The sequence below is a fragment of the Marmota monax genome, unplaced genomic scaffold, assembly GCF_021218885.2.
Source record: "Marmota monax isolate L192 unplaced genomic scaffold, Marmota_monax_Labrador192_F-V1.1 WCK01_AAM20220418_F8-fsc00120, whole genome shotgun sequence".
Classification (NCBI taxonomy): domain Eukaryota; kingdom Metazoa; phylum Chordata; class Mammalia; order Rodentia; family Sciuridae; genus Marmota; species Marmota monax.
In genome coordinates, this window is record NW_026694424.1 from 1,249,445 (window position 1) to 1,265,061 (window position 15,617).

At 39.6% G+C, this 15,617-nt stretch overlaps 1 protein-coding gene and 1 pseudogene across 1 annotated transcript in view; both read right to left on the minus strand.

The window, feature by feature from the left end:
* Positions 1-3,242, minus strand: part of Prkaa1 (protein kinase AMP-activated catalytic subunit alpha 1) — a 34,485-nt gene extending 31,243 nt beyond the window's left edge. The window contains exon 1 of the mRNA XM_046468292.1: positions 3,116-3,242. Coding sequence (XP_046324248.1) covers positions 3,116-3,242 — 127 coding nt within the window. The remainder of the gene's footprint in view (positions 1-3,115) is intronic.
* Positions 3,243-12,394: 9,152 nt separating this feature from the next.
* LOC131423174 (10 kDa heat shock protein, mitochondrial-like) lies at positions 12,395-12,684 on the minus strand (annotated as a pseudogene).
* Between the last annotated feature and the right edge of the window lie 2,933 nt (positions 12,685-15,617).

Consider the following 15,617-nt stretch of genomic DNA (forward strand, 5'->3'; position numbering starts at 1 on the left):
ACTTAAGGGATTTTAAAATTTTTCCTGTGATTCATATAGAGAAGTCACCTGTGTACCTGAAATTGCAGTTTTATGTAGAAACTCACCAATTTAATAAATAGGCTACATGTATAAACAATTCAGTTGTCAATTACACACCCAACGTACTAAAGATATCATCCATCTTCTTCATCCCCAGCACCACCAAAAAAATAAATAAATAAGAAACCATCTTCTCTAGAAAAACTTACCAAAATTTCCATATTAATTTAATGTAACAGTATCATGACTCTTTGTTTATTCCATTTTTTAATAATTACTCCACCGAAGGAGATAGGGAACAGACCGCCAAAAAGAAGTAGACACTAAAATCTTAATAATCAGAGGGATGTGGGGAGAGTTGGGCTTGGTGGTACATGCCTATAATCCCAACAACTCCTGAGGGTGAGGCAGGAGGATGGCCAAGTTTAAGGTCAGCCTCAGCAATTTAGCAAGGCCCTAAGCAACTTAGTGAGACCCTATCTCAAAATAAAAAATAAAAAGGGGGTGTTGCTCAGTGGTTAAGCACTGCTGGGTTCAATCTGTGGTACCAAAAAAATAAAAAAAGACATCTAAAAAATGGTAATAATTCAAGCATAATCCTAAACTAACCTTAGTTTTCTGTTCAAACTCTACTTTAAAAATGCTACCATTAAACAGCTGAACTTTTTTTTAGCCTATAAAAGAAAATAAAACAATCACTATGAATTTATAGCCCTGTTCCTCTAAAAATTAAATTTGCTCTAACCATAGGGTATCATACTGCAAATTTTTCTGCACATCAACATCATATCTTCTGTCAATTCTTTCTCTTTAAGTTTACCAATGTGTACAACTAATTTCAAAAGCTTGACCTATTTTAATTATTTCAATAGGAATATATGGTTAATCCTATTATTATAAGAATTCTTGTCACATTAACACTGGTATTAGTTACCAATGTGTCCACTATAGTGGCTACTTTTTCCTGCTCACTGAGCATCCATGTCCTCCTTTCTCTAACCTTAATAATACCAATTTCTTTCTGTTTACCCTGTCCCCCTAAACTATTCAAGTACTTAAGAAAAAGATAACCCTACACACACAAACACCCATGGGTGAGCCATATTCCTCCAATGTAATGCTATTCTCTTTCTGGTGCTTAAGCCAATAGGTACATGGCCAGAGGGTCTGGATGAGCCAATAACACAAGAGAAAGGTTGGGCTTCCTTGTTATGGAGAAACAACCAGAGAATTGGATTTTCTATTAGTGGTGGCAGAAAGCATCCCAACTATTTCACAACATAAAAAAAATGAACTGGTTGAAGATTTTGACGAACATCATCTAATATGTTTATGAACAAATTTAATCATGACTATGAAGTCTATGATTTATTGATGAATATTGACTTTTCAATATTTGAGGAGGTTGTTGACTTTGACAGAATATAGTATTTCAGGAGAGGAATGTGTAGGTGGAGAAAACAAAGTTAAGAAAGAGCAGTCCCTGGAGAGAATATGTCACAGACACATCATAGATCAAACTCAGAAATGAAAAATGTCTTCCTTTCCTATATGCTGTGCCAAATATGAAAACAGACCTGACTACAGTCAGGTCTATTATTAGGGGAACGATGACCACCATAATCCAAGCAGAACTCTGGGAAGGGATGAAGGCATTAAGTCTGTCTTCTCACTATTTGAGGAACATTAATGAGCATTTCTTAGTTGTAAACTTCTGCAGTTTGCTAACAATTAAAAAAAATATATACCATAGTCAAAACTAAATTTAAAACTTCAAGAACACAGAAACATCTTACTGACCTAATACATACCAACCCTAATACTGTTATTACCCTATTCTGGCATTCGCTTTTTACTTCCTAACATTGTTGGCTTTGGTGATTTTCATAAAATTTAGGCAACTGCTTCCCTATGAAGTATAGAGCAATTTTCCAGTTCTATGACTCAGGAAGAGCAAGAGAAGGAAAAGTTCTCCTCTTCCATTCCTTAATAACATCAGAAAAATGTTTATTTAGCCCTGGAACAGCAAAGTTCAGTTCACTGTAAAATATTTACAAAGATTGTTTTTTCTTTCAAGTCAAATGTTATACTAAGAGCTTAGTATATACAAACCATAGCTCATCATTTCCCCGAAGCCAATGCATATATTGTTTTTATCAGCTCCAAACTTCCTTAGTCTCAATACCTAATAACAAAGCCAAATATTTTAAAGAAAAAAAAGTAAGTATGGATTACAAAGTTTGCAATTAAACTCTTTGTGCCGGAATTGGTAGAGTAGAGAATAATTTCCAGGACACCTGTGCTGTTACCCAAGGATAGATGTCCACTCAAACTACTTGTTAAGATATAATATCCTTTGAAAATAAATGGAAACGAACTGTACTAACAGACTAATAACTACTATCTGGAAGCAATAACTCTCCTACCTAGCAGGTTTGGCATACTAACTGAAAAATTCCTGATAGTTAAAAAACTGTAGGCACTGGAGTCTGCATTCGGAATGTAAACCACGTAAAGCAAATACAGGACCAGTGTGTATTCATTACTTTGCTCTGAAGAGAATCCAGGGTCCCTTCCAACAAAATGGCTTTTTTTAACATACATAATTCTGTAGGCTACCCCAAAGCGACCTAACGATGGGGAGAACATTTCATACTCAGTTAACGGCAGGGGCAGGTAAGTCGTCAGCTCCTCAAGGGAACGGAAATACAGACAACCCGTGGGGCGACCGAGGAAGAGATGGGCTGGCCCGAAGCCAAGGGGGCACCACCCGGGCGAACAGAAGGCGCCGAGACCCCGGAGCCCGCAACAGCTTGCGGAGCGCGCCGGGGAAAGTTCGCACCTGGAGGCATCTCGGCCGCCGCCACTCGCCAGCCCCTCCAGCCGCCGCTCCGTCGCCATGGCGACCGACCCCCACCCGCCCCCACCGGGTCCCGGGGCCGCACGCCGCGGACTGCGCTCTGGTAGGAGCCGGGACAGGGGCTGCCCAGCTCGGAGGCGAGCCACGCCGAGCGCGGGGGAGGATGAAGAGGTGCGAGAAGAGGAAGTCTCCTGGCTCCTGGCCGGGACCCAGCCGTGCCCCGGGGGTCCTCACCCTTCACTTTGCCGAAGGTGCCGACGCCCAGCGTGTCTCCCAGGATGTAGTGGCCGATCTTCACCCGCCCGTCGTGTTTCTGCTTCTCGGCTGTCGCCATCTTTCTCCAGGAACTGAGTCTGCGCATGGCGCCGCGGGAGGGGGCGGAGGGGGTGGGTAGGGCCGCGCCGGGGGCGGGCGGGGAGGGGGTGGGGACGCGGGAGGGCAGCCGCGGAGCTGGGCCGCCGCCCTGCGCCGCCCGCCCAGGCCCCGCAGCCGGCCGTCGGGCGCAGACGCTCCCCCTGGCGGGGCGGGCGGCGGGCGCCGGGAGAGGCGGCGGCGCTCCCATCTCGCCCCGCATCCCTTTCGCGGCAGCACGCTCCCACCTGCGCGCGCGGCAGGGGGGCTCCTAGAGTGAGAAGGGTGGCATCCCTGCTCCCTTCTTCACCGACGGAGCCTCTGCACGCGTTGGTCTCCCCTAATGACCACTCCTGCGTCTGGGGTCGGGGTACATCTTTCCGAGGGGAAAATGAGCACTGGGCAAGACAGCTCCGTGATGCGGATATTGCTTGTTACTAGAGCAGCGGCGTGAATTGAGACATGGCAGGGGACACCGCCCTGCCACTGTGTTCTAACCCTGGTATTCATTATCTTTTCTTCTCCGACGAAATCTAGAAGCCACAAGGAATTTCCACTTGTGTCTTTGACCATTTCCCTCCCGCTACTCTATTTTTCCTGTTGAGCCAGAAAGTTTCTGCTGGGCACCGCCTTGGTGGTCTTTTCCTCTGGATGATGTCCTGAAATTTCGAAATTCTCTGTTGCAAGGAGGAGGCTGGGGATGAATGTGTATGTGGGAAGGGGGATGTTATCCAGTACTTATAATGTATAGGAATTAATAATGTTAGATATCTATAAGATATACTTTCACTGCACTAAAAAGGCTTATAGTTACATCGGCCAGACTGACAAATATTTATTGTACTTGCAGTGAGTCAGAATAAGTCTACTGTTTATAAATGGAACCATAACATGTTACAGGGAAAGTAAAGGATGCTTATTTGTAGTAGTTTTCAAGTGAGTTTGTTATTCGATTCTATTCATCTAACAATAGGAAAAATCAAGTGCGTCATCAAAAAAAAAAAAAAAAAAAGTTTATATGTTCTCAGGTTTTCCGGGTTCGTGGGCAAAAAATCGCACTCTTCATGAATGAGGATGAAAAAAATAAAAGACCAAAAATATCATTTTTATTCCCAATGAAAACTATCCAGTTCCCGTGGTTGTTCCCTCTTTTTTTTTTTTTTGTTTTTGTTTTTGTTTATGAAACCAAAATAACACATTAATCACTGTCTGATTCCAAGGAAAGTGTTGCAGGGGAAACAAAAGTCCTTGTCTTTGAGCTTAGAATTGCACCACATTAGCAGACAACAGCATCAACTAGCCTTGAATAATCCCAAATTCCTAATGTATTGTGGATTGCACTTATTTTGGAAGGTAGAAAGTTAAGAAATCTTTGATTATGATACATTGAATGGCAGGCAATTACTGGCTTCTTCATCTTTACCTGTTTGCCTTGTGACTTTCGGTAGCTGAGGCTTCTTCTTCTCCTTCTCCTTCTTTCTTCCTACTGGTGATTGAACCCAGGGGATCTTTACCACTGAGATATATCCCCGGCCCTTTTTATTGAATTTTGAGACAGGGTCTCACTAAGTTTCTGAGGCTGACTTCAAACTTTATGATCCTTGCTAGGAGTACAAGCATACATGTCACCACACCCATCTCTTTTGGGATCACTAACTGTAAATCCAGTTATCTCTGGATTCTATTTTGGGATCTAAGAAACCTTAATTTCATCCCCTCCCCATCGGAAATAGCATCTTAAGTTATAAAGAACTTGCGTCATGTTTAGAATTTAGCCAGGAAGTTTCTGCTATTTTTTAACCTAAAAAATAATTTTAAATGACCACAAAATACCTCAGTTCTGTGCTAATTAAATTAAGTTTCTTGCAAAGGGGCAAACTGAAACTGAATTTGGCATATCCATTTGCCAATCTGTTCATGAAACTATGAAGACTTGAGAAAGTAACAATACATTTTTTTCCAGAAGCATTTATTTGTTGCTCTTTTGTGTTATTGTCAGATATATTTCTGTCTCACAAATAATAATTAAAGATTGCTGGAGAAATAAAAAGCCTAGAATCACAGATCAAAATGTTGCATAGGAACTTAGAGATCATCTTATCTGGTTTTCCACAGTCTCAGTTTAAGCAACTTTAACTGCTTGATGTTTTGAGGATTTTTTTTTTTAATGTTGAGTAAAACCTGTGTCCAATTAACGGTTGCAAGAAGTAACATAAGTTTCCTCTATTCCTTTGCTTTTTCTTTCCTTCATTCCTACTTTTAAAATTTTTATCACATTTTTTTTCACTCTTTTATTCTTTCATAGACCCATCCCCCAAACTTCACTTTTCTTCAAGTGTTTGTTAACTACCAGTCATTATGAAATTTTTAGAACTTCATTTTTAAAAAAAGAAAGAAAGAAAAGAAAGGCTTGATGCCTACCTTGAAGAAAGGTTTACAGTGGCCTTTCTCTGTATTTCCCTGACCCCAACCAGGATAAATATTATTCACATGGCTCAACATTTCTCCAGGGTGGAACCAAAGATATGTTAGACAGTGGCTTATACCCAGCTTTCTGACCTATCTGTTGTAACTTTACCCCTACCTCAGCAAAGTATATTGGAATATAAGTGGACAGTAGTGACATTATAGAAGTAACCTGAATCCACTTTATTTTAAAAGAGGGGGAAAGTAAAATTGTTTGCAAAACAAAGTACTTCAGCTTTTTATTAGTGCAAATAAGTGCAACACTGATGAAGAAATAGCAGGATGATCCAACACTGTGGTAGAGATGTCCGGTCTCAAGGAGGAGTTGGGTAGTTGACAGCTGCTTCCTCTCTAGTTCTTCAGTACTTCTAAGTGAGCTATGCCTCTTACACTATTCTTCTTAAATGTTACTAGACTCAAAACTACCAGTAGGTTTTAGACTTTTTCAGTGCCCATCTCTAAATATGTTGGCCAGAACTAAAAATCCTATGTACTGCACTGCTATTAACTAGTTAAGACTAATGTTTCTTTAGCTTAACTAATTGTAGCTAATATTCCTACATTTACTAAACACAAACTATATATTGGACAGTTTACTGCACAAAGGACTTTCAAAAATAAAGGATCACAGTTTCTCCTTCTAGTGGCAAATAAAACTGTGATAAGTAATATAATGAAAATAAGTATGTGTTTCTAAAGGGCCTCATGAGAGGAGGATATAGCCTTTATCTACAGAGGTCTGTCGAGGCTTGTACATGAATATTATTGGGGGGAATATGAAGAGACAATATTTTCAGTAATCTGCTATTCAGGTCCCCTCTTGCCTGGTGGTAGTTCTCTCTTTTATTCTCACTTAAATAAATCCTACTCCTTTCACTCTCACCTTAAAAAAAAAAAAGAAAGAAAGAAAGAAAGAGGAGGAGGACAAGGATGAGGAGGAGAAAGAGAGATGTTTTCATTGAAAAGGGAGGCTGAGGCAGAAGGACTGCAAGTTCAAAACAAGACTTATCAACTTATCAAGGCCCTAAGTAACTTAATGAAACCTGTCTCAAATAAAAATAAAAAGGGCTGGGGCCTGGATTATGGTTCCGTGGAAGAGCGCTTGCCTCACATGTATGAGGCACTGGGTTCGATCCTCAGCACCACATAAAAATAAGTAAAACAAAGGTATTGTGTCCGTCTACAACTAAAAAAAAAATTAAAAAAAAAAAAAAAAGCCTGGAAATGTTGCTCAGTGGTTGAGTGCCCCTGGACTCAATCCCTGGTACAAAAAAAAAAAAAAAAAATGAACAAAATGAGAGACAATTTTTTTTTTTTTAAGAGCGGAGACAAAATTTTTTTTAATGTTTATTTTTTAGTTATTGGTGGACACAACATCTTTCTTTGTATGTGGTGCTGAGGATCAAACCCAGGCCACACGCATGCCAGGCAAGCACGCTACCGCTTGAGCCACATCCCCAGCCCAAGAGAGACAATGTTTTATACTCAAAAGGGTGGCATGGAGGGCTGAGCGCTCGCCTAGCATGCATGAGGCACTGGGTTCGATCCTCAGCACCACATAATTATAAAATAAAGACATTGTGTCCACCTTTAACTAAAAAATAAATATTTTTAAAAAAGGCAGGTGGCATGGGGGAAGGCCTCTTGAGGAGGGGAAAGAACATATGCAAAGTTATTGAGAGAAATAAACCTTAGGCAGTCTAAGAAGAGTTAGTGGTTAAGAGGATAGAATCTGGATACAGAAAGACTAAAGAAATTAGAGGTAAACTGGACTGAATCCTACAAGGCCTCATACGTGCTTCTTAGTTGGACATTTCTTGTAGAGGGTGATGAGTCATGGGAAAATGAGAATTAGATGCATTTTAGAAATATATTTTTTTCCTAAGAAACTGACAGCTGTGGTGTGTTAGGGAAGAACTAGGTGACTAAGAGTCAGGCACATGATGGGGACATAGTTGAGTAGTTCAGAGATAAAGTGCTTGCCTAGCATGGGCAAGCCCTGAGTTCCATCCCCAGTGAAAGGAAGGAAGGAAGGGAGGAAGGGAGGAAGAAAGAAAGAGAGAGAGAGAGGGCTGGGGATGTGGCTCAAACGGTAGCGTGCTCGCCTGGCATGCGTGCGGCCCAGGTTCGATCCTCAGCACCACATACAAACAAAGATGTTGTGTCCGCCGAAAACTAAAGATAAATAAATAAATATTAAAAAATTCTCTCTCTCTCTTTAAAAAAAGAGAGAGAGGGAGGGAGGGAGGGAGTCCAGTGTAAGGGCAGACTTTTCTCTATATATCCCTCTGTAACTTTATGCATATATTACAGTCAAAAAAAAAAATAACTTTTAGAGCTGGGAATATAGCTCAGTTAGTAGAGGGCTTGCCTTGCATACACAAGGCCCTGGGTTCAATCCCAGCACCACCATCACCCCCCAAAAAAATAACTTTTAAGAAAAAAAATTAAAACTCTGAGTTTTTATTATGGAAGATAGATGGGAACACTAAGACCAAAGCAGTGACAAAAAAGAGATTTGTAGTCACCTAGAAAAAAAATTATGAGGCAGGCACCATGTGTGAAAAAGAAAAACTCAAAAAGACTTGTTTAGAAGATGAAATTAGCAAAGCACAAAGATTGTTGTGAAAACCTTCCAGGTTTTTAATGGGATTTTTAGGGAATGAGGGTTTGTTATGGTTTAGATATGAAGTGTCCCCTGAAAGCTCATGTGTGAGAAAATGCAGAACTATTCAGAGGTGAAATAATTAGATTATGAGAGCCATACCTGATCGGTGGATTGATCCATTAATGGATTGATAATTTGAATGGATTAATGGGTGTTAGTTGTAGGCAGGAAGGATGTGGTTGGAGGAGTTTGGTCACTGGGAGAATGCCTTTGGGTTGCCTTAGTCAGCTGTTTCAGCAATGTAACCAATAGAACTGACAAGAACACTTTGAGACAAGGAAAAGTTTATTTGGGTCTCATGGTTTCAGAGATCTTAGTCCATAGACAGCTGAGTTTGTTAAATTTTGATTGTGGTCTGCAACCTAAAAGGGTCCCTCCTCACCAGAACCAAACAGTGTTGGCATCCTGATATCAGAATCCCATCCTCCAGAACTATAAATAAGTTTCTGTTGATTTCTGTTGTTTATAAGTCTCCCAACCTATGGTATTCTGTTATAGCAGCTGAATTAGATAGGAAAAACAAACTTTTTGTTGTTGTTGTTGTTGTTTCACTTACCAACAATTGCATGGGCTCTGTCTCGTCCAGCAAGGAGGTCCATAGAACAGGGTAGAGGGAGTGTGGCTACAGAGTCCCTAATCAAGACCTCCAGAGACCAAGCAGGAAGCAAGTCTGATTTTATTGTGCAGTTGCAGTGTATATATACTTAGGCAGTAGCTAGGCAGATTACAGGCAGCCACCAATGCAATTCTGCTAACTGCCCTTGCAGCAACCAATCGAGGAGTGGGCCATGGAATAAGCACCGGGACTGCAACACATGGCCTCACACCCAGGGCTGTGCCTACCAGGTAAGCAGCCTTCTGCTCACACACCTAGCACGAGGGAAGTGGCCTGCCACTCAGACGCCCTTATGCCATGTATGCAGTACTCCATACACTTGTCCTCACAACCAATCACAATTCTTTTGACACCACATTCTCCAGTAGACACCAACTAGGTGTCTTATAATTTTCAATTCTGACACCTTCCCTGGAAATAGAGTCAGATTCTGTAAGTTAAGAGTTCAGTTTCACAGGACTGGCCAGCTCCTTCAGATAACAGTCACAAATCTGAGGTTTGTGCTTCAATCAGCTATAAATTGGGATTATGGGAACCATGACCCCTTCTTCTGGTTCATTTGAACAGAGAGCAGCTAGAGCAGCTCAAAGAACCAAGGAAAACAGTTTATTTACATTTACCAGTTAATTATAAAGGCTATTACAAAAGATACAGAGGAAAAACAAGATGGAAGAGAAGCACATGGCAAGTATGGAGAAAGAGGTACAGAGCTCCAAACCCTCTCCAGGAACACCACCAACTAGGAACCTCACAGTGTTCAGCAATCCAAATCCTGTTCTTTTGAGTTTTTAATGTAGGCTTCATTACATAGGCACTAGGGATTACATCGTTTGTCATTGGCAGTCAACTTTTAGTTCCTTTCCCCTCCCCAGTGGTTGGAGTAGGGTGAACTGTGACAATCCTCTAATTACCTGATTGATTCCGTTGGTAATCAGCCTCTAACTTGAGGAGAACCATGAGTCCATCATTAGAACAAAAGATGCTCCTATCATTCAGAAAATTGCAAAAATCTTAAGAACACTATGTCAAGAAAAGGGGTCAAACACCAAATATTAGACAAAAAGATTCTCTTAGTGCCCCTTTCAACAAGGGTTTTAGGAACTGTGTGCCAGCAACCAGAGGCTGAAACAAAATATGTTCATTAAATACATTTTAAGTCACAATATCACAGCAGCCCAAACTAAGTCACTTCCTAGAGCTAACAGTTTCTCGGACATTTCTTGTTTATCTTCTCAACTAGAGTTGAGAAGCCTGAACTTCAAGGCAGTTCTACCACTCACTAGTGGGCAAACCACTTACTGTTTCCCTTTCCATAAAATGGAGATGTTTCTACCTGTCCACCTCTGTGGGTTATGGAAGAGAGCAAATGAAATAATGGATATAATAGCTCTCTGAAAAACTGTAAAGTACATTATAAACATAAATACTTTATGTTAAGAGTAAGTACTTTATAAACAGAAATAAGAATGCCAAGAGAGGGATGTGGTTATCGGTGGAAATGATGGATTGATTTTGGTATTTCTAATTTGAAGTAAAGAGACAGATTTAGAATTCATCTATTTTAATAGAGGTAAGAAAGCCAGAAAGGTAAAACATTTCTGAAGTAGAAACATTCAATAAATAGAACTGGGGTGGGGGGGTACCAGGGATTGAACTCAGGGGCACTTGACCACTGAGCCACATTCCTAGCCCTATTTTGTGTTTTATTTAGAGACAGGATCTCACTGAGTTGCTTAGTGCCTTGCTGTTGCTGAGGCTGGCTTTGAACTCGCAATCCTCCTATCTCAGCCCCCTCAGCTACTGGGATTACAGGTGTGCACTACTGCTCATATTTCTTGTTTTTGATGGCCCTTGATGGCATTGTGGTACATTGTTCAGGTGTCTCGTAGGCTGTCTCTCTATTGGAAAACATTTGATATTTTTCTCATGTTAGACTGGTGTTAGTTTTGAGGAAGGAAGAGAGAGATAATGGTTCACTTTCATCACATCATATTAAAGGTACATTTTCTGTCATCGTCAGGATTTTATATGAAAAGTTACTCTATTTTTCATTTTTTAGTCTTTGGAAGGAAGTTACTGGTGATGCTCAATACTTAGGGATTAAAGACTTATACTCCCTCTCTTTTAGATGAAATATCTACATAAATTATTTGAAATTCTTCATGGGGAATCTCTCTTTTCTCCCATCTATTTATTTATTCAATCAATCATTTATTTATAGCAATCTGGATTCATGTGCATTTATGCATTGGGTTATAATTCAATACTACCTTATTTATTGCTCAAATTGTTCCAGTTTTGGTTATTGGGTGCTCTTATGATTTGAATATGCGATGTCCCCCACAAAGCTCCTTTGTTAAAAGCAGAAATATTCAGAGATAAAATGATTAAGATTATAAGATCTTAAACTTAATAAGTCCATCCTAGTTTGAATGAATTGACTGGGTGGTAACTGTAGGCAGGTAGTGGGTGGCTGGAGAGGGTGAGTCACTGGTGGCATGACCTGGAAGGGATTTCTTCCCTGCAGCCTTTTCCCTTTTCCTCCTTCTCTCTCTCTGCTTCCTCTGTGCCATGAGCAGAGCTGTGCTTCACCACACTCTTCCGCCATGATGTTCTGCCTCACCTTGGGCCCACAAAAAGGACTCAGTAGATCATGGACTAAACCTCTAGAATCATGAGCCAAAATAAACTTTCCCTTCTCTAAGTTGTCCTTGTCAGGAATCCTGGTCACAGTGATACAAAGCTGACTAATAGAGGTGCTCTTTCAGTTGACTCCTGTATCTCTTTGGTATTCTCTACCAACAGTGGTAGAGTACTTGTCTAGCATATGTGAGGCCCTGGGTTCAAGCCTCAGCTCCAAATAAAAATAAATAAAATAAAGGTCCATCAACAACAAAATATTATTTATTTATTTATTTATTTATTGCAGTGCTAGGGATTGAGCCCAGGACCTTGTGCATGCAATGCAAGCACTCTACCAACTGAACTATATCGCTAGCCCCTATTTTTTTTAAAAAAACATAGCTTTTATTGTTCAACACTTTGTGTACATGTGTATATGTGAGAGGAGGTACTGGGGCTCTAACTCAGGACCTTACATATGCTAGGCAAGCACTCTGAGCCACACCCCCATCCCTTTTTACTTGAGACATTGTCTCAATAAGTTAATTGCCCAGGCTAGTTGCAAACTTTCCATCCTCCTGCCTGAGCCTCTTTTTTTTTTTTCATTTACATATTTTATTTGGAAATGTTTACACAAGTACAGGTAAACTAAATTTTTGAGACAGTGGATATTATTAGATTATCATCAGTTTATTATAAAAGAGATATGGAAATTATTTACATGATGAAAGATTTCAGAACTTCAGTGGAATAATAGTTTCACAGGATGCCATTTCAACAGTGATTTGTTTCAATCTACATACTTTCCAAGAATGTCACCATCTCTAAATAATCCTTGACATCTAGAACTACTTTGGTGCCTCCATACTCTGGGAGAAGAAAGTTATCTCCAACTTTCACAATAACTGGCTATCTCCTTTAGAGCCACATCCCACAGCTACTACTGTTGCTTGCAATAGTTTTTCCTGATATATTTCTGGAAGCATAAATGCCTCCCTTGGTTACAGTTTCAGCTGCACTCCTTTCGACCAATACTCAGTCAAAAAGTGGAAGAGACTTTCTAAATGCTTGTCTGGCCATACTGTAGCTGCAAAGAGACCCCCTGCCCTAGCCTCTTGAGTAGCTGGGATTTTAAGACTTATATATAAGATTATATATATAAGATTATATATAAGATTATTATATATAAGATTATATAAGATTATATATAAGATTATATAAGATTATATATAAGATTATATATATAAGATTATATAATTATATAAGATTATGAGATCTGTAACTTAATAAGTCCATTCTAGTTTGAATGAATTGACTGGGCAAGTGCCAACATGCCCAACTGTTTAACAGAGTTTTTTACTTTCACTTTTTCTTTTTAACTCTTTGGTTTTTTCTTTTTTAATCTTTTTTTTTTAGTTGTAGATGAACACACAGTATCTTCATTTATTTTTAACATGGTGCTGGGGATCAAACTCAGTGCCTCACATATGTGAGGCAAACACTTTACCACTGAGCTACTGCCCCAGCCCTACTTTCACTTGTTTTTACATCTGTAAGATGACATCCCAGGCTCATCTTGTGATTTCCTGCCTTAGTCTCAGAATTAACCATTTCTTCAAGGAGTCCTGGTTACTTTTATTAGATTGGTATTAGAAGCTATGTGTGTCATTGCTTCTGGAATAGCATTGTTTCCAGACCCTCTCTGCTGAAAGAGCAATGAAATAGGCATGTGTGTACTAGCCAGTAAATCTACCCATAACTGTGAATAGTTTATATGGGGAACCATGCTTAGTCTATTAGCTGCTGTGAGCTGGGGTTGCAGCAACAAAACACTATAAACTAGGTGGATTATAAACAACAGAAATTTATTGCTTATAGTTCTGAAGGCTGGGAGATGCGATATCAAGGTGCTTCAGCATCTGGTAAGGACTTGTTTTCTGATTCATAATTGATGCCTTCTTGATGTGTGTCTTCACATGGTGGAAGGGGTAAGGCAGCTCTCTGAGGCCTCTTATAAGGGCATTAAGTCCATTCTTAAGAGCTTCACCCTCATAACGTAATTACCTTCTAAAAATCCCACAATGTAACTGTGAATTCCCTCAGCATCTTTGTTAAAAATCCATCAACCATATATGTGCAAGCCTATTTCTTGCCTCTCCTGTATTCCACTGACTTATTTATGTCTATTTCACCAATACTATACTACTGTGGCTACTGTAGCTTTACAATAAAGCCTTATTTCTTTTTGTTGTTGTTGTTTTCTGTTCTAACAGTTGCATTACTATTCCATTGTAAGGATGTGCCATTGTAAGGATAATTTATTTAACTCAACTTCTAAGGGGATTTAGTTATTTTTAACTTTCCTGTTACAAACAAGGCAATAACAAATTGCCAGGGGCATATAACTTGGTGCCCATGTTATAATGCTTATGTAGGGATTGTAATGGTTTATTTGAATTGTCAACTTGATTGAATTAAGAGATGCTGAAGATCAAGAGGCTTCTAGGTGTGTCAAAGAGGGTTGTCTAGGAATGATGAGCATGTGGAAAAGTGAACTGAAGTGGAGACCCTCCCTAAGTGTGGGCAGCACCATCCAATAGGTTGGAAGCTTGGATGGAATAAAAGTTGGAAAAACAAGGAAGCAGCAGCAGATGCAAGGGATAGGAAAAGAATTCAAACTATCACTATTTGCCATGACATGATTCTATATTTAGAAGCTCAATTCTTCTTGAATGTGTTCTGGATTGCTGCTGCAATCACTGAGGCTATCAAATTCTCATTCTATCACTCTTCCAAAGCAGACTCTGCCAGTGATTCTCCAGATAGTTTCCAGAAGACTTCAGTCTCAGACTGGGGTAGCATGTTGATCCCTCTTGTTCTGAGGTGTCAACATGTTCTGCACAACTACTGGTTCTCTGCAGCTTGCAGAAAGAAAGCTATTATGGACTATCCACCCAGCTTCTGGTTGTATAAGCCAATTTAATAAATCCCCTTTTTCTCATCATCATACTTCCTGTTGATTCCGTTCTTCTAGAGAACACTAATACAAGAAAATATATATAATTGAGGATGCTAGTTTAATGCTTTCCAAATTTTTTTTTCCAGTTTCAGGTCCAGAACTACTATATCAGCCTTATTACAGAATTAACTAGTTTATGCTTGACTGTGTTCTAAGGCACCAGGTCTATCTTAAGTGGTGTTCTTGAGCCTTCTAGCAGTGTTAAAGCAAACAGTTCCTCTTTGATAAGTTTATAGGAGCTATAGAAAGGTGTTTCCTCAAGAAAACAAAATCAAGATGCACTTTCTGAGTTAAAGAGAAAAAGTTTATCAGGCCACCAGAAGGTACATTCTTCCTATTTGAGTTATATTTTTGATCAATTGAGAAATTAATTTTCAAACAATTCTTGATGACCTGGTAATGGATTCACCAGTTTGCTGATCAGCCATAGAGACAGGTGAAGTACATAGTGTGGTAGTGAAAGTTAAGTAAATGAAAAAAGGATGACCATGAGATTCGACCTGAAATTATGTAATAACCATCTCAAAAATTCACCTTTCAACACAATCCCCACTAAGTAGCCACTGAACCTCAGCCAGAGATACTCCTCAGCTAGCTAACCAAACTCTAGTTGAATAACAAGAATTGACTGTACTTTTGTTTTAAACATGATTTAGACTTATTCATGACCACTTCCCTCTCTTCCTTCCCCTTTTGATTCACTGACATACCTCCAATCCTAAATCAGTGTCTGGCACATAAACAGCATTCTATACAATTATAGACAGAATGTTTTTAAAAAAATAAGTTTGTTGAATATGTTTTGGGGATTTGGTTAATATGAGCTTCACCTGAAAGATGAACCACTCTCATGGTTCTGATCAAATCAAATTTTTGAGCCTAACAAGATTAGTGTCTACAGCACAGAGCCTAGACTACTGATGATATAGAATTCATCAAGTTACATAGTCTTATAGGGTTCTGTTATGCTGTCATTATCAAAATGATATTTATC